Genomic DNA, 24,436 nt, shown 5'->3' on the forward strand with positions numbered 1-24,436 from the left:
GCAGTAGGGTTTTGGTTTTTCCTTACATCCACTTCCAAGGTGCAGCTCATGTGTCTGGGTCACGAGCAACTGGAGCATATCAGAGTGTTGGCGTGCGATCACTAGTGACTGTTGAGCCAAGCAGCTGTTGAGCAGAGCGAGTGGCTTGGGAGACAGGAATGTGTGTGTTCCTGAGCTACAGAGATGGAGGAGTAGGCAAACAGACGGACAAGGGGCTCCAGGCCAACTGCCAGAGGGACTGTGGGCAACTGAAAGACTCAGTTGTGCACATGTATATGTGCGCACGTGTGTGTGTGTAAGGCAACCATGGAGAGAAGGATCCAGGGCCAGCTACTGGATGAACTGAATGTGTAAGCCCAGCTACTGGAAGGATGCAAGGGCAGCTGCTGGACAAAAGGCTGGCTCCCAAAGAAAGCCAAGGGGAGCCACATTGTATAGATGCATGGATTTCCCACTAACAACCTCTTGATCCAATGAGGCAGAGAGGGAAGCAGAATATTGCACAGTGTGCTCCTGCAGCACCTTCAAGCCTCAGTCACAGAATCACAGAATGGTTTGGGTTAGAAGGGACATTCAAAGCTCATCCAGTTCCAACCCCCTGCCATGCCCTTCCACCAGACCAGGTTGCTCCAAGCCCCTGTGTCCAACCTGGCCTTGAGCACTGCCAGGGATGGGGCAGCCACAGCTTCTCTGGGCACCCTGTGCCAGGGCCTCACCACCCTCACAGGGAAGAACTTCTGCCTCAGATCCTATCTCAGTCTCCCCTCTGCCAGTTTAAATCCATTCCCTCTTGTCCTGTCCCTACCTGCCCTTGTCAAAAGCCCCTCTCCAGTCTCTTGTGGGCCCCTTTAGGCACTGCAGCTGCTTTGAGGTCTCCCCAGAGCCTTCTCCTCTCCAGGCTGAACAAGCCCAGCTCTCTCAGCCTGTCTCCACAGCAGAGGTGCTCCAGCCCTCAGAGCATCTTTGTGGCCTCCTCTGGACTCACTTCAACAGCTCCACAAAACAATGCAAACTGAGACCAATCAACCACTCTCACCTGGATGGCGGGGACAAGGGTGAAATACCCGATCAAGATGATCCCAAGCTCTGTGGCCATGTTCTTCATAATTGACCAGCTCTCATTGCTCAAACCTGGAGAAAGAACACCAAAGACAGGTAAAAGGAGGCTGTTCACCAATTGACAGACACAAGCATAGCAAAAAGGAACCGAATTTCCTTTCTTCAAAATTAGGTATCTACAGACAATAGGCAAAAAGGCACTTTCAGACTAAAACTCCCCTGATCTATTTTGAATATTGAAGTCAAAGAACTGGATTGCAGACTCACAATATCTTTATTATTGGGATTATTTTGTCCCCACTATACAAAACAGATGTGAACAGGCTGGAGAGGGTCCAGAGAAGAGCCACAAAGATGATCCAAGGACTGAGAAGCTATGCTTTTTCAGCATAAAAAAAGGCTGAGAGAGCTGAGTTCAGCCTACAGAAAAGAAGGCTCAGGGGAGACCTTATCACCATGTTCCAGTATTTAAAGGGTGGCCACGAAGAACACGGAGACTCCCTTTTTACAGGGGAGTTCCATGGAAAAGACAAGGGGTGGTGGGCACAAGTTACACCTGGGGAGATTCCAGCTGACACAAGAGGAAACTTTTTCACACTGAGAACAATCAGCCACTGGAATAATCTCCCCAGGGAAGTGGTGACTTCCCAGGGCCGGACACAGCCAAAATTCAGCTAGACAGGCTGCTGGGCCATGCCTTGCCTAGAAAGGTTGGACCAAGGTGATCCCTGAGGTCCCTTCCAACCTGGGATTGTAGGATTCTGTGATTAGCATTAACTAAAGGGAGCTCAGGATGACTCTCAGCTCACAAAACTCTCCTGATTTAAGCAGTTAGAGGGTTCTGCACAGGGCAGTACAGGGATTCAGAAGTATAAAGGACTGAGGTTCTGAGTCCTGTTTTTGGTCTAGGATACAAACCATTTGTGGTTTTAGAACTAGGCAGAGTTTTCTGGGCATCCCTCTAGAATCAATCTTCCCTCATGTTTAGAATCATCTTTTAAGTCTGCAAAGTCTATTCAGCCATGGTTTGAGCACACTCAAATCCCTATGCAGGTACAGAGTGTATACATATTAGGGAAGATAGATTTGTCACAGACTCAGCAGAACTTCTTATGACCTGTGGACTGCCCTTAACAATATTCATGTCACAAGAGGTCAAGGTGCCAAATATCTCTACCAGGAGATACAGCTCTCCCTTATTAATGCTTTTTAAACTTGCTCAGCCAATGCTTCAGTCAACAGTCTTTAAAATCAGTGCCCACAAGGTTTCTATTAGTGCTTGGACTTAACAGTACAAAAGATTAATAAATACAATCGACATTCAACACACACAGTCCTTGTTTCCTTCATAAATGAGAATTAAGACCATTCCCCATCTCCCAGTCCTTGGTTATCCAAATTTTCTCTCTCTTTAACAGTTTTCCAGACCCGGCTGCATACCTTGGGCAATGCGTAGCTTCACTTCCAGGTCAACAGGCGTAGAGACAACCGACTTAGTGAGCACCAACACATTCTCTAGGCCAATCACTACAACCAGGTATGGAAATATCTCTCTAGAGGGAACAGAACCAGAACTGAGAATGAGATCCTGGGTTGAAAAGACAGGAAGAATGCAAGTTAAGCAGCAAACACACATCCCAAAGCCAAGGTCAGGAAACGCTATCCAGTGCTCTTAGCCAAATCCCTTCAGACAAAGTATTACTCTGTGATGAGGTAACAGTTCTGTATTTCATCTGCTTTGGACAGACATTAATGTTTTTGCAAAGATGCATCATTTGGTGGAAAATGGCCATTGTAGACCACCACTAAATTAGTCTTCAATGCTCCCCAGGGTTGGGACAGTGCCCTCGGAAAGTCTCTCCAGCACTGAGTAGGAAGAGGTGCAAATCAAAAAGAAGGGACTTGGAACACCACCGCAACAGGCTCAGTGACAGTTAGTCAGCAGGAGAGCGTGACAATGGGAGGGTAAGGAGCATGGCCCACTGCTGACACTGAAAATCCTCCTAAATCAACAGCTAAGCATTACATTAGATGCCACTTCAGAAGTGAAGAGCTTGGGCAGTGCCTGGTGCAGGTACCCAGCGGGCAAAAGCTTCCATCCCTTGCCGCTGCTCTAAGTAATTGCCTCAGGCAACGAAGGAGACACATGAAGACACACTTCTCTGTTGGGAGGAGAATGTGCATGGAGCTCTGTTCCCCAGTACACCGGGTAGCTCAGAAGCCACAACACTGAGAACAACATGAAACCTGCATATGCTTTGTAAAAAAATAAATCCTGACAGGGATAGTTTCTACCCAAGAGTCAAGAAAGCACACTGAAATGGATTTGCCCTTCATGAATATATGCACATACAAAAGTGACCTTACCCAAGGTCACCACCATGAATTCACTCAACTCTTCTTCTCACCCCTAAACTTTTTTCTCTCTTTTGAACTACTGGCAGTCCGCATCAGTAAGAAGCAGCTGTTCTGTGCCAGAACACGGTAGACAGTAAATCTCTCCACTTCCCTCCAGCTAAACTTAAGCAAAACTAAAGCTTCCATTGTGGAGGGTACTGGATTTGTGCTGTGCTGGTATGTATGGATCCAACAGGAGACTGTGCATGCATGCACTCACACCCCTTGGCACATCGCTAACAGCCAAGACAGGTAAACGATAGGGTTCCAGAAGAACACCTCCTGCTTTGTGGCATTACCCGCTGTAACCCCAAGGGCCACCTTGCCACATGCTGGTTTTGATCGCCTATGGCCATCTGACACGAGCTTCAACAACATTTGCACACATACTGCTGCCAGCAGCCTGTGCCCTACAAGCTCAGCTGGGGAAAAACATCTGTCTGGAACCGCTTCTGCTAACGCAGCTACTTCATGCCAGTTGATTCCTTGAACAAACAGCAAGCTGAAACAGCAAGACTGCCACTGAAAGCAAGATTACAGGGAAAAAAAAACCCAACAAAACAAACAACGCAAAAAACAAAATCCAAAGAAAAGAAAGCTGGAGAGGAGCTTTTGCCAAGGGCCTGTAGGGACAGGACAAGGGGGAATGGCTTTAAACTGACAGAGGGGAGATTTAGATGAGTTGTAAGGAAGAAGCTCCTGGCATGCTCCTTCCTGGAAAGAGAAGTGGTGGAGGGAGGGTGGAGGCACATTTTAATTGATTTAAGCTGCCAGAGGGGAGACTGAGATGGGATCTGAGGCAGAAGTTCTTCCCTGTGAGGGTGGTGAGGCCCTGGCACAGGGTGCCCAGAGAAGCTGTGGCTGCCCCATCCCTGGCAGTGTTCAAGGCCAGGCTGGACGAGGCTTGGAGCAACCTGGTCTGGTGGAAGATGTCCCTGCCTGTGGCACGGGGTTGGAACTGGATGGGCTTTTAAGGTCCCTTCCAACCCAAACTATTCAAGGTTTCTCCAGGTATTATAACCAAATTTTAGCTCTAACAATTGTACAACACATTGGCTCCTTCACCTCCTGTCCAAAGCTGCACAGGCCATGAATTTCCATAGTGAGTGAAAAAAATACAAATCTATATACGCCTCTCATGGGCAACTTCCTGTTAATGCCAAAGAATCCAAAATTCAGCAAGTACGACTCAGTTCTTGCCTTTATCTACAGCATCCTCAGTTCATAACCTGTGTCACTCCTCCAAGCAGTACTGTAAGACAGGAGACAGACTTAAGAAAAGCTCTTTGTAATCCTGAGGGATAGAAATCTCTAAGTAAAAGAGAATACAACACACATGAGGGAGAGCTCTGCTGCCTGTCACAGCACAGCACGTCCTGCAGAACATGTTAACTGCAAGGGTGTGCTCTCATGGAGTCCTTGCACAGTCCTGTCCTTATGCAAGACAGGCAGGGGGAATAACAGCATTCCCAGGTAAGCTGTGGTAGCCTTCAGGAGGCAGAACAAACACAGAAAAGAAAGCTTGGAATTCTCTCATTAATTATGTCCTACTTAATCTGTAGCTTCTACTGCAGAAGATAATTAACTAACAGTCCCAGCTTAGGAGTTTCAATAGTCCTTGAAGAGTCAGCAGCTTTCATGTGAAATGACCAGCAGAGCGAATGGAAGCAATGAGACATGAGCTCTTCTTGAAGAACAATGCAACAGCTCAGGACAAACACGAGCCGTTCACGCCCTGCAACTCCAAAACCTCGTTCGTTCCCACTTGGAGGCAGATGGCAAGAGATCCTCATTATATTTTCTGCCATGCATTGCCAAGCACTGAGAAAGAGCTTACAAGAGGAAGAGCAAGAGCAAGGGCAGATGCCGTATTGTGTCTATCTACAGAAACTTACTGATTTAATGCCAGAAGGTGCTACATCATAGCATGATCCAGCATCCCAGAGAGCCAACAGAAACACTACTGCTGACTTATAAAAAAACAGATTTTCTATGACTCCATATACACTTGTGAACAGAGGCAATCTTTGATTTATCCAAAACGTGGAGAATTTAAGAACTGATCATATCAGCCTCTCATCTAAAATGCAGATTTTCACATTTGAGCAGGTTTATGCCTTTTTTACAGGCAACAAGGAGTAGTTCATCATTTCAGACTGTGACTCCTCTGACCGAGCTGAGATGCCAACTTGTGGGTTAGCAGTTTGTGCTCCAGATTCATTAGAGACTCTCCCAATCCACCAGTGCACAGGAACCCCACTTCCAGTGAACCCCAGGCATTCTCCTCAGCCTTACTGCTTACTCTTCCTTAAACCCTGCACAGATCATGTCACCTATTTCTGCTTTTCTGTAAAATAAGACTAATGCCTACCTCAACCACAATAATTATAAATTCATTATAAAAGTTGATTGACAATGACTAAGGTCCAGTTTATGTATCACATCTGTAGCAAGCAAACTCTGATCTCTAAGAAACAAGCTTTATTTTAACACCTTAGAAAAACCAGCAATGGAAAAAAGCTTATCATAAATACAAATCCCTTGAAAAACAAGCACACCCACACCTGGAAGGCTGTGCTGTAAACAAAACAGATCCAAAATGCCGAAAGCCAGATCAAAGTTGAACCAGGCTCTGTACCCTATGCTGGCCAAACTCCAGCACGCTGTCACAGGAGTGTGACGCACCAGGGACACTCCGTCTTCCATCAAGAATCAGGTTAACTAGAGAGAAAGTGCTCTGCAGGCACTGGGCAATCAGGAAAAGGTCACTCACAAGGGAAAAAGCAAACCATCAGACCCCATCAGCATGGAACCCAAGGGTCTTCTGTGTAAATAAACATGATTTATAAAGTACTGCAAGAATTAAGCAAAGAAATTTTGCTGGAAAATTATTTTTCTTTTTTTTTTTTTAGAAATAAGGACCGAATTAACTCTTGCTATCCTGTAGGATGGATAACTTAGTTTAGCCCTGCTGTATGACAGCAGTAAGGGTGACAGTAAACACAGGTCTAGATCATCACTTTACTCATTCTCTTGGAACAGCTCCCATGTATCTACATCCAAATATCGCCTTTTTTCTTGTATTAAAATTATAAACTCCCAGTGGATCGCCTCTGGTTTATTTGTAGAGCTCACAGAACAACGGAGTCTTGATCCCTAATTAAGGTTCCAAGGCACAACAGCGGTGAAACCAGAAACAACTATGTCATTTTCTGAAGTCAATTATTCATCACACTTTTTAGGCTTCTAGGAGAGGAATTCCTCCATCTAGGACCAGCTTCTGGTAAACTCTTCCCAGCACTCTCTCTGGGGGGAGAGACTCACCCCTCAGCGGTCAGACTTTTCAGTGTTCCTGCACCATACAGCTGCAAGGACAGCGATGGCAAGAAAAATGAGGGATATTTCCTTAACTACTTATGAAAGGGATCTGAAAACCAGAAGATTCCGAATAGAACTTTAATGAGGAATAAACAGTGTAGAACTTGGGTGGGTGAGGTGCCAGTTAGGAGCTTTCTCAAGGGTTTTCAGTTTGACACAAATATAACACATGGGAGTAACCACATCAGAAGTCCCAGATGCCAGCTCTAATATGCACAGGAGCCCATTAAAAGAAGAGCAGACAGCTATCAGTGTTGGATGTGAAGTCACTCAGGCAGCCTCCCAGACACAAATACCACAGGTCAGCTCTGCCATCCTTAAAGATTTGCTGAGTATAACGTAATGAACCTTCCTCACCCAGAAGAAAGATAACAAGCCCTTCTGAATGGCACAGCAAGTCACTACAGGAGGAAGGTATGCGAGAGCCTACTTAGCTGCCAGGAAAACAAGTTATAAATAAAGTGTTGTCCCAACAATTCCTTCTGCTTTAGGCAGAAAAAGCCAACTGGTAGGCAATAAGGCATCCCCAGGGAGACTGGGACCCAGTCAGGTCTATTTGCTGGCCAGCAGAGAAACACATGGTCCTTCAGCCCTGGAAAGCATCTGATAATAATTTTGCATAGGAGTGTGTAAAAGAATATCACATAAGCTTATTTTTAAAATACCAGATTTTAGAGATGAAGCACTTAACAGCTGTTTGCAAATTATTTCACCTCCATCTACCCTTCCTCAGGAAGAGGTCTGGTGCTGGAAACATACCCTCCATTAAGCGTAGGTGTCAAACCAAACAGTGTGCAGAGCCCAACGGACATGAGCAGAGAGCTGAGCACTGTCACCACCGCTGCCAGTGCCAGACCCCACTTCGATTTCACCATGTCAATTTTCCCTGAAATAAAGAACGCAAAGTCTTGGTTACCAAGTAAAAGAAGATAACTTATAAACACAAGAAGGGATCCTCATCCTGACTTATTTCATCAGGTAGCTCGATACCCTGAACCCAGAAATAATAGTAGTTCAGCCTCAATATCTGAAATGCAGCTCCCAGGCCCCCCCAGTATGTAAGAGGTACTGTAACAAGGGAAGGACAGAAGATAATGCACGGCTTGTGGCTCAAATTAGCTCCAGTACAACACTGTTGAGGCATAAAAAAGGCACTAACCACTATATGTGGCTTGTTAAAGTCTAAAACCATCACCTCAAAACACGTATTTGATCTGTCTGACAATGAATTAGTCTCTAAACTGGAAAAATGTCATTCCTACGGGATTTAAAGTTGCCTAAAACAGAAAGCTCCTCAGAAGCCATCACAAGGAATATCACCACACTGCTAAGAGAGACAGATTAGCAGAAATCAGATAAACAGGACTATCAATTCTTTCCATGACAGTTCAGGGTACAATTTCAACACCACCTTTCCTGCTGAAACAGGAGGGAACTGCAGGGCACAGACAGGAGTCTCTCTTATCTGCAGGCAGGGAAAGGGCACCGCACCACTGATGCCACACATAAATTCAGCTGGCAGGTGTGGAGGTGGGCTCATTAGCTCGCTCTGCCCTCAGGTCTCTCCACCCCACAAACCTACGTGTGGAGAAGTAGATGTATGCGAAGAGTATAATGTAGGTGGTGACGAGGGGTATCAGCTCAGCGATGCCAATCTCTTCCTTGAAGTGGACGTGAACGATGTTCTCCTCTCGCAGCGTGCAGTTAGGGCTGGGATGCAGCAGCTTGAGACGAGAGCGGAGGCTGCTGAGGAACCTGAGATGGAAAGCGAGCAGGAGGATGTCAATTACACTGTACCCAACAACCGGCACATCATTCCATGAAGAAACTCAGTGGGTATAGATCAAATAGGAAGAAGCTCCACAGATTCACAGGCTACCAAAGCATGGCTCTCTCTAGGCCTAACTCCTAAAGTCTGTTCCTCTGAGGCACAAACCACATGTGCCACATCTGTACTGTGGCAACCTCACCGACCTTGATTGCTATGAAACAGGTAGCTGAGAAGACTCAGCTGGATTCTGGGAACAACAACAGGGATCACCAGCAGAGGTAAAGATGTCATTGCCCCATTCAGCATTTGTCAGGGCACCCCTGGAATACTGTGTTCAGTTTTGGTCCCCACTATACAAAAAAGATGCGGACAGGTCTCAGGGGAGACCTTGTCACCATGTTCCAGTGTTTAAAGAGTGGCCACAAAGAACATGGAGACTCCTTTTTTACAGGGAGTTAGTCACATACAAAAGATGAGGGCCAACGGGCTCCAGTTACTCCTGTAGAGATTCCAACCGGATGCAAGAGGAAAATTTCTCACACTGAGAACAATCAGCCACTGGAATAATCTCCCCAGGGAAGTGGTGACTCCCCAACACTGGATACTGTTAAAATTTGGCTGGACAAGGTGCTGGGCCATGTAGGGTAAGCCATGCTTTCCCTAGAAGGGTTGGACCAGGTGATCCTTGAGGTCCCTTCCAACCTGGGATTCTAGGATTCGATAAAAACTGTTTAAAGCAAGGGCTCATCATCCAAAATCTTGGCCTTGGGGAACAGAACACACTGTAGTCTCTAGCATCCCCTGAATTTTATGTAATTATAGCTGATGAAAGGTGCTACATGACAGTCCTTGAGGCTGCAGGGCTCTTGCATGGGCAGCAGAAGAGCAAGTTTCAACTACAGTGCTGTCAATTCTATTCTAGGCATCCCTTGGGGAATGCTGTGCAGCACTGAGCAGAGTCCTCGGATGCACTCAATCCAAGCCAGCTTTGCCAGCGTTGCCAAAGGGGTTTCACAGGTGGTACCAGTTCAGTTAGCACTTACTGGAAAGCAAACGACTTGTAGCAGGAACTGGGTCAAAACAGACCTAATGGGCCTTGGCTGCAGCAGTGGCAGCTCTGTATGCAGATGAAGCCACCATGGGAGGAACTCCCACTGGCACCTTTGGGCATTATATAGACTTGTTTTTTAGAAGAGAAACTGAGAATGATAGTATTTCATTTCCCTAAAACACTTCCTGTGTTTTAGGGAAAACACAAGCCCAGAAAGCCAACCATATCCTGGGCTGCATCAAGAGGATCGTGACCAGCAGGTCGAAAGAGGTGATCCTGCCCCTCTACTCTGCTCTCGTGAGACCTCACCTGGAGTATTGTGTGCAGTTCTGGTGTCCTCAACATAAAAAGGACATGGAACTGTTGGAACAAGTCCAGAGGAGGGCCACGAGGATGATCAGGGGACTGGAGCACCTCCCGTATGAAGACAGGCTGAGAAAGTTGGGGCTGTTCAGCCTGGAGAAGAGAAGGCTGCGTGGAGACCTCATAGCAGCCTTCCAGTATCTGAAGGGGGCCTATAGGGATGCTGGGGAGGGACTCTTCAATAGGGACTGTAGCAATAGGACAAGGGATAATGGGTTTAAACGGGGGAAGTTTAGATTGGATATAAGGAAGAAGTTCTTTCCTGTTAGGGTGGTGAGGCACTGGAATGGGTTGCCCAGGGAGGTTGTGAGTGCTCCATCCCTGGCAGTGTTCAAGGCCAGGTTGGACGAAGCCTTGGGTGGGATGGTTTAGTGTGAGGTGTCCCTGCCCATGGCAGGGGGCGTGGAACTAGATGATCTTAAGGTCGTTTCCAACCCTAACTATTCTATGATTCTAAGTTTTCTGCCAAAACCAGTGCCCTGTTTTCCTACAGCAACGTTCAGAAGATCCTAAAATACCCTAACCCACAAAAAACCAGAGATTAAAGGAAAACATATCAATAAACAGAGCTGAGCAAACAGCAAATTAGCCAAGAACTGAACAAGGGATCCCTAACATAGAAATAGCACAGCCAAAGCCCCTTACCTGGAATCATATCGCTGGAGACCCAGGGTGACAGTGTATGATACCACTCTCTTCCTATTGTAGAGGTTCACCCCACTGTACTTCCCAGGGAGTCCAAACAACAGGTCTGCAAACACAGAGTATGAATGGAACATTAGGATAACAGCAAAATTGACAGGCTGAGTGGAAGATGTCCCTGACAAGACAAGAGGCAACAGGCACAAATTAAACCACAGGCATTCCCTTCAAGCACAAGAAAAGTCTTCCTGTGGCAAAGTTGTCTGTCTTCAGCTTCTGCCTGACAGGGCGGTCTGTAGCAGACAAGTTCTGCCCTCTAATCCTGACCCATAAGCTCTCAACTAGCTCATCACTTATTCCTAAGCAAAGCTCCATGTGTTACCGCTGCTCACTCGCAAAAGGACAGTCCTCACCCTCCCAGCCTCTCCTTCCTGAGGAGTCTGTATCCACCCACAGCAGCGCTCCAGTATTGCCCTGGAAGTGCACAAGGCCGGGTTGGACAGGGCTTGGAGCAACTTGGTCTAGTGAAAAGTGTCCTTGCCTGTGGCAGGGGATTGAAACTGGATGAGCTTCAAGGTCCCTTCCAACCCAAACCATTCTGTGATTTTATGACTGTGAGCCACTTCACGCCATCTCTGAGCTGGATGAGCTACATGGACCTCCAGTTCCTCCTGCTTGCTCCTCAAACTCTGTGTGCTACTGGAAAGACATGTCAAGAGACCACCCAATTTGCCTTTCCACAGTGGAGACAGGCATTTCCTTTTAAGATGCAGCCAAAGGAAACCTTGGACACTTGGTTTTGTGCATGTCAGATGTGAACCAAAGGTTCCTGGCAGACCTTGCATTGCAAAAGGCTATTTAATGTCTCTTCTGCTGATCTTGTACACTAAAATGCAGACCTTAAAAAACAGGGATAATGATGAACACTGCCACCGTTCTCAGGAATTCCCAGGATATTGTGGAGCTCTATCTCATTTGCGCATGAGCTCTCAGAGAGGCTCCCTGCGCCTCCAAGCCCCAGCGTGCACACACTCTGCATGCTCAAAATATAACCTTTAAAACAAACCTACTTTAGAGTTACAAACCCCTTTTTCAGACACGTCATATTATAGGCTTCCTGACATCTACAAAGTTCCTTTAGAAGCAAACGAACAGCGTTTCCTCCGGCCTTATGGAAGCACTAAAGTGTATGATCCCAGCCACGGTTTACTTAATTAAGAGAGAAAAATACTTTTATGATACTTGGCCTAAATGCAAACAACTATCAGTGAGCACACAAGAGGCAGCAGGATGAATGTTCCTTTATCTCTAACAATGAGGCAGTCCTGACAGACCATAGTATGAGGGACAAAGGTAGGCTGGAGCACACAGAGTAAGAGGAACAAAAAGACTTGTACAAGTTACCTGCTATTTTTACACCTACAGAAAGGAGTCTGACTGAGACTGTATTGCACAAATATAGGGCTGAGTTCAAACACAGATATAAAATGAGAGATGACATACATTTCATTGCTTCATTTCAGATGCAGTGAGTAACAAAATGCCACCATATTTCGTAATACTGGCAATCAAGATGTTGGAGATACCAAGGACAAAACAGCAATGAAAGCTGTAAACATTTCCCAACAGCTTCTTTGCACTTCAGCATCTCACCTTTGAGAGTAGCTGATGTTTGTAATGTCTTTGGTTCATGCTGGTGGATGGTTTTGATGATATCTGGGTCAGCATTGAATCGCTCACGGTCGTTCTGCCAGAAGTTCCCTGGAGACAGTAATAGACAGCCATGTTCGGGGAGCAGATTCCGTAGCTTCTTGAGGCCAGGCAGAAGGTCTGTTACCTGAAGGCAAACTTCCTCCAAGCTTTTGACACCAGAACTGAAACACAAACAAAAGTCAGACACTGCCGTGTGTGTTGCAACTCTAACAAACAAAAGGCAAATCTGCCAAAGTGAACTCAAGGACCACACAGCTCCAAGGACCCACACCACCACGCTACTGCTCTTGCTCTTCATATCCAAGGATCAAGAGCCTCAGTTCACAGATGAAGATCTCACTGTAACAGGTGTACAGACTCCAAAAACCCATTATCTGGGACCCCCAACATGTGAAGCTGTTGGAGTGAGTCCAGAGGAGGCCACAAAGATGCTCCAAGGGCTGGAGCACCTCTGCTGTGGAGACAGGCTGAGAGAGCTGGGCTTGTTCAGCCTGGAGAGGAGAAGGCTCTGGGGAGACCTCAAAGCAGCTGCAGTGCCTAAAGGGGCCCACAAGAGACTGAAGAGGGGCTTTTGACAAGGGCAGGTAGGGACAGGACAAGGGGGAATGGCTTTAAACTGACAGAGGGGAGGCTGAGATGGGATCTGAGGCAGAAGTTCTTCCCTGTGAGGGTGGTGAGGCCCTGGCACAGGGTGCCCAGAGAAGCTGTGGCTGCCCCATCCCTGGCAGTGTTCAAGGCCAGGTTGGACACAGGGGCTTGGAGCAACCTGGTCTGGTAGAAGGTGTCCCTGCCCGTGGCAGGGGGGTGGAACTGAATGAGCTTTAAGGTCCCTTCCAACCTAAACTATTCTGGGATTCTAAGATTCTGGTATTATCAGTTCTCTGCACACCGTCAGGCCATACAGCTTTCCCACTTCAGCCGTAATAGGTTCCACATTTATGATACCTCCAGTCTACAGAGAAACTATCCCCCTGGAATTCTTCTTCAAAGACCCTTAACTCCTCTGCATGCTTCTTTCCATATATTCAATGGGATATTTTACAGAAATCTTTATTAACCCTGCTCAGGTGGGTTAAGGTGTACAGAGGCCTCTAAAATGTACAAAGGATTCAATATCTGCAACTGTGCAAAATGTGTTCAGAATTTCTCTCTTGTATGGAAAAGAAAATGCCTTACAGGTTCAGAATTTAATAGACGTGTAACTGGTAGGAAATGGAACTTGTGTTTGTTCCCAAGACTCATTTAAGACAATTACTTAATCCTTATCAACTAGTAATTAACACAAGACTCAATTTGGGCTTACAATAGGATCTGACAAAAAGGATCTGGTGACAAAACCTGTCAGCACGCCATTTGGCTAGACAAGGAAGAGCTGCCAGTCCGAAAGGGAACACTTCCCTCAACACGGCACAGGCAGCTGGTGGGATTTGCACAGGAAGTGTGTATTAAACAGAGATGAATTAAAGACACAAGAGACCAGTCTTCCCCAGCTCCAGCCCTGCAGATTACACAGAAGGTGGCTCCTGAAGCAAAGTGATTTATGGTGCTACTGTAAAATGCCTTCTCTAGAGAAGGGTCTTTTTTCTGTAATGACTACAAAAAGCAAACATAGAAACCAGACAGTGATGATTTCTGTTATTCCTTTGTGAAAACTCCCTTCAGAATCTCTATCCTGTCACTGTATGGCAAGATACTTTGAAAAGTCCCAGCTGTCAAAAGAAAATACTAGAATATATGCTCAAAAACACTGTGTTTATAGGAGCAGAAGATTTCTGAAAAATAATTTCAAGGAACTGATGCAGTGATGCCTCCGATAATAGCTCCAGGAAGAGTAAGACATCTATTGTTTTTTATGTCAACTTTAGCAAACTCTGAAACCTAACAGTGATCACAGAATCCCAGAATGGTTTGGGTTGGAAGGGACCTTAAAGCTCATCCAGTTCCAATCCCCTGCCATGGGCAGGGACACCTTCCACTAGACCAGGTCGCTCCAAGCCCCATCCAACCTGGCCTTGAACAGTGCCAGGGATGGGGCAGCCACAGCTTCTCTGGGCAACCTGTGCCAGGGCCTCAGCACCCTCACAGGGAAGAACTTCTGCCTCAGGTCCCATCTCAATCTCCCCTCTGTCAGTTTAAAGCCATTCCCCTTTGTCCTGTCCCTACCTGCCCTTGTCAAAAGCCCCTCTCCAACTTTCTTGTTGGCCCCTTTAGGCACTGGAAGCTGCTTTGAGGTCTCCCTAGAGCCTTTTCTTCTCCAGGCTGAACAAGCCCAGCGCTCTCAGCCTGTCTCCATAGCAGAGGTGCTCCAGCCCTTGGAACATATTTGTAGCCTCCTTTGGACTTACTCCATCAGCTCCACATTCTTCTCATGTTGGGTGCCCCAGAGCTGGATGCAGGACTGCAGGTGGTAACAGTTTATACCACAGATAAGCCTGTTTACACTCGTATTTGTGAAGCTAATGCACACAGCCAGTGTCCCTGCCAGTACACTGCTAATGCAGAGTGATACCAAAGAACATGACCTTGGAGCAAACTACAAATTTCATGTCGCTTTTGACATTCCTTCAAATGATGAGTGCTCCAAGCTTCAGCAAGCTTACAGCTGATGACAATATAATTACCTTGCGTTTCCTATTCTTGTCAATAATCTTCAGCTCCTTCTGTACTTTAGTACAAAAGAATGCCTTTTTAACATTAAGAAAATCAGCTGCACTTAACTCTGATATTGACAAAAGCTCCTGACCACAAGGCACTTGATAGCACTTTTTGAGATGATTTCAGAATTTATATTGAAGTTAGATGTTTCCTGTAATATCTGAGTCCGTCACCAAAATGGGAGCTTTTTCCCAAGGTTTCGGTCTAAGTGCTCAAGTCTCTTTCTTCTGGTGGCCATGGAAGTTTAATTTTGCTTCCATAATGCATCAGCATTTATCAAGGGCAGCACCAAGGAGAGATAACGACAAGACAACACGTGTCCTGGGAGCAAGCTGCTTCTACCTTGACAATTAGTAATTGGCAACTATATACAGATCACTATCTACAGTGACACATGTGATAAAGGAAGAGATGAGGCGGAAAGACAGGAAGAATGTCAGCACCAAGGCTGTGTGAGCTGGTGGGGAAGAGCTCCATGTCTGGCATTGTAAATGACATTCCTAAAAAATGAGCACACAGAGAGCAGGTATGTAGCTTGCAAGGGCAGGTTTAAAGGAAAAAGGACAAATCATCACATAGAGCAGTGAAGTGGCCACTCTGAAAAATAAGCACTGAAGGATGCTGCCAAGGAAGTATGAAGAAGCAGTAAATCTTCCCTACCTGTGTGAGTTTAGGGACAAAGAATGAAGAAAGCTCGGGGCTGAAAAGCTGGAAGATGATCAGACTCTAATCTCCCTATTTGTCACCACACTTGGCCTGTTCTTAGCACCATCACTCTCACTGAATGACTGACAAGTAGGAAAGCCCTTCTGCCTTTAGAATTAAACCCAGACAGACACTTCACCATAGATGAAGGCTTAGAACTCAAAGGAAAACTATTAAACCAACCAAACAAAAAAAAACCAGAGGCAATTTAATGTGTAGAAAATGCTTCTTGGATTATCAAGAGAGAACATGCCAAACTCATCTGAGCTCTTCTAGAAATGCCTCCCTTGTTGCTTGGGGAAAGCACAGCAGCTCTCATCTACCTGAGCCCAAAGAAAGCTTTTGTTGCAGCACCGCACAGAAAATGCTTTATTTTACAAGAAGACACAAAAATTAGCACAAAAATGGTGATGCAGTAAAGAACCAGGCTAACAGGAAACTGGTGATGGAGCTGCTGAAAGGGGAACCAGCAGTACTGAGGAAAACAACATGGAATTTCACACAGGCAGTTCAGAGAACCAGGATTATTACATGTTTTTCTCAATAATCTTGGAAGAAGACACAGGGACATCTGCCAGGAACACAAAATAAAGAAACCCTGTTGATACAGAAAGAGACTAAAATACCTGAAATGGATCATGTAAGGGCTGGAATAAACTTAATCCCATTTCTATTAACAATACAAAGTGCACCTGGGGACTAAAAAGAGCTTCTGCTCTAACCTTCCAGCTCATTAGCTGGAAATGACGAGAGGGACATGGAGATGTTAATCACTTTATAATGTGTAAAAGTGATGTGACCGGCCATGAAAAAAGGACCTGCAGTCTTGTATTTCAGGAAAAGCTTTTCCATGGAAAATAAGACACAAATGAGACTTCTCAGAGAATAGCATGTACAATTCTAACTCCCACAACCAGGAATGGTACGTTAAAAACAGTGCCAAAAGGAGCAACCAGTGTGACACCCTGCATACAGAGACAGCCTACTGGAGTAAGCACAGAGTCTCGTATGTTTAGCTTAACAAATGAGGCTTTGGGGTGGGGGGTATGGGTTCTCTCTGTAAATATCTGAAATAGAGGAAAGCTATTGCTGTACAAAGACTGTGTCAGGACAAAATAAAGCATGTTTAAACTGGTCTTAAATAGAGCCAAAGTGAAAAGTAAGGAGAATGTCCCCGACCATGTGGAAATCTAGAATCCTAGAATGGTTTGGTCATTTTAGGAAGGGACCTTAAAGCTCTTCCAGTTCCATCCCCTCACCATGGGCAGGGGCACCTTCCACCAGACCAGGTTGCTCCAAGCCCCTTTGTCCAACCTGGCCTTGAACACTGCCAGGGATGGGGCAGCCACAGCTTCTCTGGGCACCCTGTGCCAGGGCCTCACCACCCTCACAGGGAAGAACTTCTGCCTCAGATCCCATCTCAGTCTCCCCTCTGTCAGGTTAAAGCCATTCCCCCTTGTCCTGTCCCTACCCACCCTTGTCAAAAGCCCCTCTCCAGGTTTCTTGTTGGCCCCTTTAGGCACTGGAAGCTGCTCTAAGGTCTCCCCAGAGCCTTCTCTTCTCCAGGCTGAACAAGCCCAGCTCTCTCAGCCTGTCTCTATAGCAGAGGTGCTCTAGCTTACGAAGAAGAATTCACAAAATGAGGAAGAGTTTCACAATAGACATAGTAGGGTTAAATGAACTTCCCTTAATAGGAAATTTGCATGCTTACAGAGGGAAAACACGATGCTACTATCTTTTGTAACATGTATAGCCTTGGCAGCCCCCTTCAGACCTCTCTGCCAAAACTCCAACTGGACGGTTCCTGACAATTACCAGTGACTAGAGGACAGGCACGCTCTCCATCACAAAAGCTGAACACAGGACAAGGGAGAATGTCTTTAAGGTGAAAGAGGGGAGATTTAAGGTCCCTTCCAACCCAAACCATTCTAGGATTCTATGACTACGACAAACTGCCCTACATGCAGCATTAATACAATGTCACCTATTTGCAGTGACCTCCCATTTTCTTTTAATTTTGGGAATCTTACAAATGCAAAGCTAATAATCAGAACTACGAGGCAGTAATTGAGAAGGTGGGTGTGTAAGCCAGTGGGTCAGTCTGCCTTCTACACAGCCCATAATGAACAGTAATTACCTGTCTCTCAGGGCATGGTTTCTAATCTCCTCCACTAGCTGGAAGACACGGGAGAGGGGTGAACGAAATACGTCCACAGCAAGGAAGTTCTTCTGCCATGGGGACACGGTAGCTTTCACAAAGATCTGCTGGATGTAGGCCACCGGAGCACCGACATACTGTGGGGAAAACCAGAGGGAGAATGAAAACATACGGTGAGTGGGAAGCTGCTTAGCAGAATTAGACCGCAGCTTGGCAACCTTTCAGGAAGGGGTTTGCCAGACTGTATTTTCCTTTCCCAAATTAGAGGTGAAACATGACAGTAGGAACCTAGCAAGAACAAAAGGAGTCTGTTTCTCAAAAAGGCAAAATGCCACTGGCCATTTTGGCACTGGTCTATTGCGCTTCTTTGTGAGCAGAAGCTCCCAGCTCCTGCTGAATTTGGTACTGGAATGAAAGGCAGGAGCCGGGACTCACTGCCTCTCACAGATGCTTCTCACAACGCTGTGGTTCCCCCAACCTGTGGTGACTCGGCCATGTGCCATTTAAATCCTCCCGGTGTCTGCGCCCAGGCTGCTGACCCAGCTCTGGGGACTGCAGTGCTGACATGCTGTGGCAGACAGAGCTTTTGTGTTCTGTTAGCTGAACTAAGCAACAAAGCAGAATTATAGAACCATAGGGAAGATTTAATCAGCCAGCAGCAGCCTGAGTTAACAGCACAGTGCAAAAAGCTCTCAGAGGTACCAGCAAGTGCAGAAGGCAGCAAATTATTTCAATCACAGTGAGAAGAGCACACATGGAGAGATTCGAGAGCTGAAGGCATCAGAAGCATTAAACCAAAAGTTAACTTCTACTTCAGAGAGACACCAGAATGAGAAATAAAAATGCAGGTTACCAAGGATGATTTCTGAATCATTTCCTGGTTTCCTGGACCAGGTTACCAGCTTTCTTGGAAAGCGTCAGGATTCCAGTTTGCTCATACAAAAGTTAGCTCTTGATCCTTAACATAAGCATGTAAGTCTCACTTACCTGAATGATATGCATCGGTCAATCAGAAACAAAACCAAACCCCACCTTTAGGTTACACTCAGTTCACCAGGTTCTTCAAGCATCCCTACACTCCCTAGACCACAGTGTAGCAGTTAGCTCCACAGACAGAGCCTTTGGCTGCCTAAATTCAATTCAAATGAAAAGCTCTTGACTGGCCTGAAGAAAACAGCCTGTGTCCTGGAGGTGAAGCCTAGGCTACCTACCCTACCAGGAAAAAAAAAGGTGATGGATGCAGTATTTTTAAAGCCAAAGTAGAGGAAACTGCAAGAGCTGAGGAGCTGGACGGTCTGTTTTCCACCTCCAGGCCAGACAGACATTCCCAATCTGACAGATAGGTAGTCAGAGATCTTTGAAGGAGAAGCCGGTTGACAGCCAAAACCCAGATCCCTTCAGAGAGAGCCTGACAACACCAAACCCACCACTGTAATTACTGGTAGCACCTCCACAAACAGTCACAGCAGTAAACGCCGACCAAATCCTACTCTTGCCCTTTGGAGGAGGAGGCTATGGGTGGGGATGGGAAGCGGGGTCAGCAGGAGGTTTGTCCTGCTGCTCTAGGGAAACTGTGTGCCTTTATAAGATGTTAGGAAATTGGCACCTGTTATCCCAAACCCCATTATTAAGCTTATTTAAAACCTAATAATGCTTTTTAAAATGTGCTACTTGCCTCAGATAACGTTATCCTTGAAAAATGGACTCTTAAAGAGCATTTCAGAGCTTTTAACTCTTCAATTTTTCCATTTTTCTGATACAGCACCACTGATACAAAACAAATACAGCCTAAACTGAGCAGTTACACAAAGCAACACATCACCAGAAGTATTTTCCATCGATACAGTAAAGTGCAGTTAACTCAGGAGGGATATTCCATCATTTCATTGACTCCACACACATCCCCAAGCCCCTCAGTGCAGGACTCACCCAGTCGGGACGCTCACTGAGGTCCCCTTGCTGCAGACCTGCGTCTGGAGAGGGCGCAGAGTAATCCTTCACGGGGGTGCTGTACTCCACAGGTCCTGTTCCAGGCAGTGGCAGCTTCAGCAGTGGGTAACTATGGTTAAGATGCAAGCAAGAAACATTGTGGTGTTTGGTTTTGTTTTTTTTTTAATGAGGCTTTTAGACAGAAGAGCTCAAAAAAATGAGCCTACTCCAGCAGAAGCCAACCTCTGCAGGACAGCAGACACAGCTGCAATACAAGAGGGCTTTACAAGAGGAACTCTTTGATGTGTTTCCTCAACACAAGAGAGAATTGATCTTTCGCCACTGGAAAGAGACAACTAAAAGTCTTTGGAGAAAAAGAACTGAAGTTGTTACAGGACCTCATCTGGAAGTTAGCAGTGCCAAGAACATTCAGCACAGCCATGTCTTTACTATTCCATAGCCCACAAGAAAATGAGACTTCCATCGCATTTCATCAGGAAACATGGCTGCTTTCCTGACTCAAACCCTATACTAATAATCAATTTTTCCTCCTTAACATTTAAACTATTTCCAGTATTTGTCATTAGCTTCATTGGTGCACTTTGAATAGTAGCAATGAGACACCAAAGCAACTACAAAGCATTTATCTTCTTGCTCCTTTACTACTACAATCTTCAGGCGATGGTAGCAGCTACCCACAACAAAGACTACAAACTATTTGAAAGTTGAGAAACTGAGGTTTCAGGGAGTGTAGAACAGTGTTTTCAGCTCCAGAGGCTCTCAAAACTATAGGTGGTTAAAACTGTGTTAAGGATTGAACTGGTGGAAAAAGCAAGACTGCTGTTACAGAGATAGAGACCAACAAGCTGGAACTGTCAGCACCAGAATGAAGCAGAGAATGTAACTCCTTTGTGCTGTCTGATGCATGGCAATCTATCCAGCGTTAAATTTCTGACATATCTTCCTGTTTATAGCTGAGCTTTTCTTGCAATATTGCCAGAATAAACATAAAGGCCTTGGAATTGTTTTCATGCAATACTCTGCGCATTTTGTTAGGGATTAGCTTGGATCACCAAAGGCCATGGAAGGTACAAGCTACAGCTGAAACCAAGCCTTCAGACTAAATAACAAATGGCTGGAAAAGAACAATGAAATCGGAAGCAAAGCTTGTTGGGTTTGCTATTTTATTAGTCTGACAAAAATACACCACCTAATTATAACCATTTCATTGTGCAGTGGGAGGGAAGAGAAAAAGGAGCAATAAAATCTGGTCATAATACATCTGAGAAGAAAATGCCCAACAGAAGCCACAACCTGGAGGTTTCTCTCACAGCAGTAGTTTTAGTCCTGCAAACAACACAGAGCATCTGCTTGTCAAAAATGACCTGCTGAAATCAAAAGCCTGGGGGAGGCTCAGCAATCAGCCTGCATCTGACTGAGACTGAGACATAAATTAAAGTAGTAACAGCGAGTGCATGTGACAAACAAACCAAAATGAATGGAAGAGGTGACTGAGGAAGAAGATTTTTTTCCACTAAATGATTTTGATGTTCATGACTGTGTCCATAAATCTAAGGGAAAACCGCAGAACCCCGGAATGGTTTGGGCTGGGAGGAAACGTAAAGCTCATCCAGTTCCAGCCCCTGCCACGGGCAGGGACACCTTCCACTAGACCACGCTGCTCCAAGCCCCAGCCAGCCTGGCCTTGAACACTGCCAGGGATGGGGCAGCCACAGCTTCTCTGGGCAACCTGTGCCAGGGCCTCAATACCTTCAGGCTGCGGGGCGGCAGCTAATGGGAAGGCTAGCCAAGAGTTCAGTATTTGTTTTTTCTGTTGTTAAAAGAGTTTCATTTTCTGTAGAAGGGAAGAAGCTAACTCCCATCCTGCAGCACAAACCACCTCTCGAAATACTGGACACAGCAACTCACAGCTTCTGAATGGCTCTTTCTGAATGACCAAGGGGTTTAATTCTTGTTTTGCTGGGTTTAATTACATTAGGATTTTCAAACTTGTCCAAAAAATCTGGAAGTACATGCAAATGCAGTGGGGGAAGGAGTAAATGGCGTTTCTTGGAAGACTCAAGGGCAATAAAATGAGAGGAAGAACAAAAGGCAAATTTCTGATGGAAAGAAAAACTATAAAATCGAGAGCTGTCAGTGCGTTGCTGAGGACTACATCCTGCTGCAGCCGCTGGCAAACCGGGGCAACCACGACTCCCATATTCCACCATCCTCTTCAGGCACGTGGTCAGGGTACATCTCTTGACAGCTAAATGAACTTCAATGTTTACCTGCAGTTTGATTAAATTGTGACTATGGAACAGGACTTATGCTGTAGTAAAGGATGTGTATTCTCCCTCCAACACATCTTTTTAGTCCATTCCCACAGCAGGCAAAGAAGAGTGTGACACAAACCAGCATCAGATTTTCTCTACTCAGCCTAAAGTTTTCTGCAGGTCACACTGATGGGCTCCTTCAGCTTCCTCTACTCTTCCAGTCTGCTCAGCCAACAAAAGCTATGTTGACAAAGAATATGGAATTATTTCCATTTACCCATAAGTTTAAAAGTCCTAATTCTAATACTCACCTTAGCTAAATACAGTGATAAGAGTTTTCAGTCATGGCTCTACTCTCACAGGTTATTACCTTCAGCAAGAGCAAGAGCTTTTGGTTTTGGTGATAATGTCTTCAAATTTCAAATGAGGGGAGATTGAGATGGGATCTGAGGCAGAAGTTCTTCCCTGTGAGGGTGGTGAGGCCCTGGCACAGGGTGCCCAGAGAAGCTGTGGCTGCCCCATCCCTGGCAGTGTTCAAGGCCAGGCTGGACGGGGCTTGGAGCAACCTGGTCTAGTGGAAGGTGTCCCTGCCCGTGGCAGGGGATTGGAACTGGATGGGCTTTAAGGTCCTTTCCAACCCAAACCATTGTAGGGTTCTATTCTATGAGACTAGAGCAGCTGTGTGGCATTAGAAAACACTGATGTACACCCATCATGAACAGGGCTGCCTAGCAGATTGTCCAGCACAGAAAATAAAGTTACAGCTTTTTTTATAATCCCTATTTCTAGCAACTACTATTACAGAAAAGGCCCCAGATGAAATCCATGTTTCAAAGATCTAAATAAAAGGTTAAAACAGACCCTGTTGTCCTTACACACTTAATGTTTGGCTCCTATATTCCCTATTGCAACACGATCTAGGTAGCGCAGATTGCTCATGGTGTGGTTTTGCAGCAAAGCTCAGGAATGAGACCTACTGTTGGGACTCTTTTCAAAAGCTCCCTCACCTTGAGCCAACTACAACATATATTTATGCCCCCACAAGGGAAGAAGGGACATATATTTACTTATATCACAGCGATATTTGAATATTCATGTTGATGAAAGGTTTTGAGAATGCCTGATGGAAGAACACCCAAAGGACGTGGATTACACTTGTCATTTCAGTAAGATGCTAAAACATTAGTTCTTGATTTTTTTAATCTCATACAGGCATGTGACAACGCCTCATCTTGTCAGTGATACCCGAGACAGACTGACAGCAGGGATAAAAAAAGGACAGAGCGAGAAAGAACCATCCAGTGACAGAGCAAAATTCACCAGACCAACTGCTTCAGCCATCACTGTTAGAGCATTTTTCAGGTAAAGAGATACCGTAAAGCACGAAACCAGAGCTGCTGTGAGCTGTCAGAAGCACCCTGGCTTCCCACAGACACCAAACTCTGCAAGGAATGCGAGATGCAACAAGCCTAGATAGCTTCTATGTGCGCTTCCCACCAAAGGCAAGAACTGCCTTTGAGTTCAGGGAAGTGACTTCTTCAAGGTGCCCTCCAGCCCGAACCAACCTATCATTTCTAGCACTCTGGTTTGGTTCTCTTCTCATCCCTCTTTGTTAGGAGATTTTTTTTGACAGTGAGGAAACGAGATGAACACCAGTATGGAGAGCACAGAGAAAAGAGGGAAGAAAAGCAGGATCTAAAACAGATGACAGGAAAGCTCCAAAGAGGTTTTGGTTTTGAGAAAGGTTCTTTTCAGATGCTCACATAACCACGTACCCTGAAACCCTTCTGCAAATCCAAAATAATGGGAAAACAGACCATCTACAGGTTGGTATTGCTGAATTCAAGCAAGAGTGTCTTTTAGTTACCAAGCATGAGGCAGGTTCAAGCAAAAAATGTTCATCCAACTACTTTACATATTTTCAAGACAGCTTAGAGGGCCAAGATGGAGAACTGCCAGGTCAGCCCGAGGCAGCTGGCAACTCAACAGAGCTGCAAACCCTACAATTGCATATTCCTCCTCCTCAGAATCAAAGCAGAGATCACCGCCATGCCAGAATACTCTTCAGCTGGTGAATATGTTGGAGAGAGCTGCCAGGTCTTAAGTAACAGGGAAGGTGGTGATATATTGCCTTAAAATAGCTACCACCTCCATTTTGCACACTGCAGAACAAGCTTTTAGCCTGTTTCCAGCCTAAACTACGGCAACAACGGAACAACCTGAAAACCCATTGCTCATGAGAGATAGGAAATTTGATAAAGGGTCTAGCCAGAGGGTAGGGAAGGCCAGATATTCAGCAGCAACAGTTCCCTTTCAGCCTTGATAAGTGCATAAGCAAA

General features: G+C 45.7%; 1 protein-coding gene across 3 annotated transcripts in view; it reads right to left on the bottom strand.

The window, feature by feature from the left end:
* Positions 1-24,436, bottom strand: part of SCAP (SREBF chaperone) — a 64,374-nt gene that overhangs the window by 15,824 nt on the left and 24,114 nt on the right. For all 3 annotated transcript variants that reach the window (XM_065667021.1, XM_065667022.1, XM_065667023.1), the window contains 8 exons: positions 19,822-19,951; positions 17,872-18,029; positions 12,315-12,535; positions 10,665-10,770; positions 8,417-8,589; positions 7,594-7,720; positions 2,500-2,612; positions 1,037-1,131 (listed from right to left, as the gene is read on the bottom strand). In XM_065667021.1, coding sequence (XP_065523093.1) covers positions 1,037-1,131; positions 2,500-2,612; positions 7,594-7,720; positions 8,417-8,589; positions 10,665-10,770; positions 12,315-12,535; positions 17,872-18,029; positions 19,822-19,951 — 1,123 coding nt within the window. The remainder of the gene's footprint in view (positions 1-1,036; positions 1,132-2,499; positions 2,613-7,593; positions 7,721-8,416; positions 8,590-10,664; positions 10,771-12,314; positions 12,536-17,871; positions 18,030-19,821; positions 19,952-24,436) is intronic.

This window comes from Lathamus discolor, chromosome 2 (assembly GCF_037157495.1).
Source record: "Lathamus discolor isolate bLatDis1 chromosome 2, bLatDis1.hap1, whole genome shotgun sequence".
In the NCBI taxonomy this organism is placed as follows: Eukaryota; Metazoa; Chordata; class Aves; order Psittaciformes; family Psittacidae; genus Lathamus; species Lathamus discolor.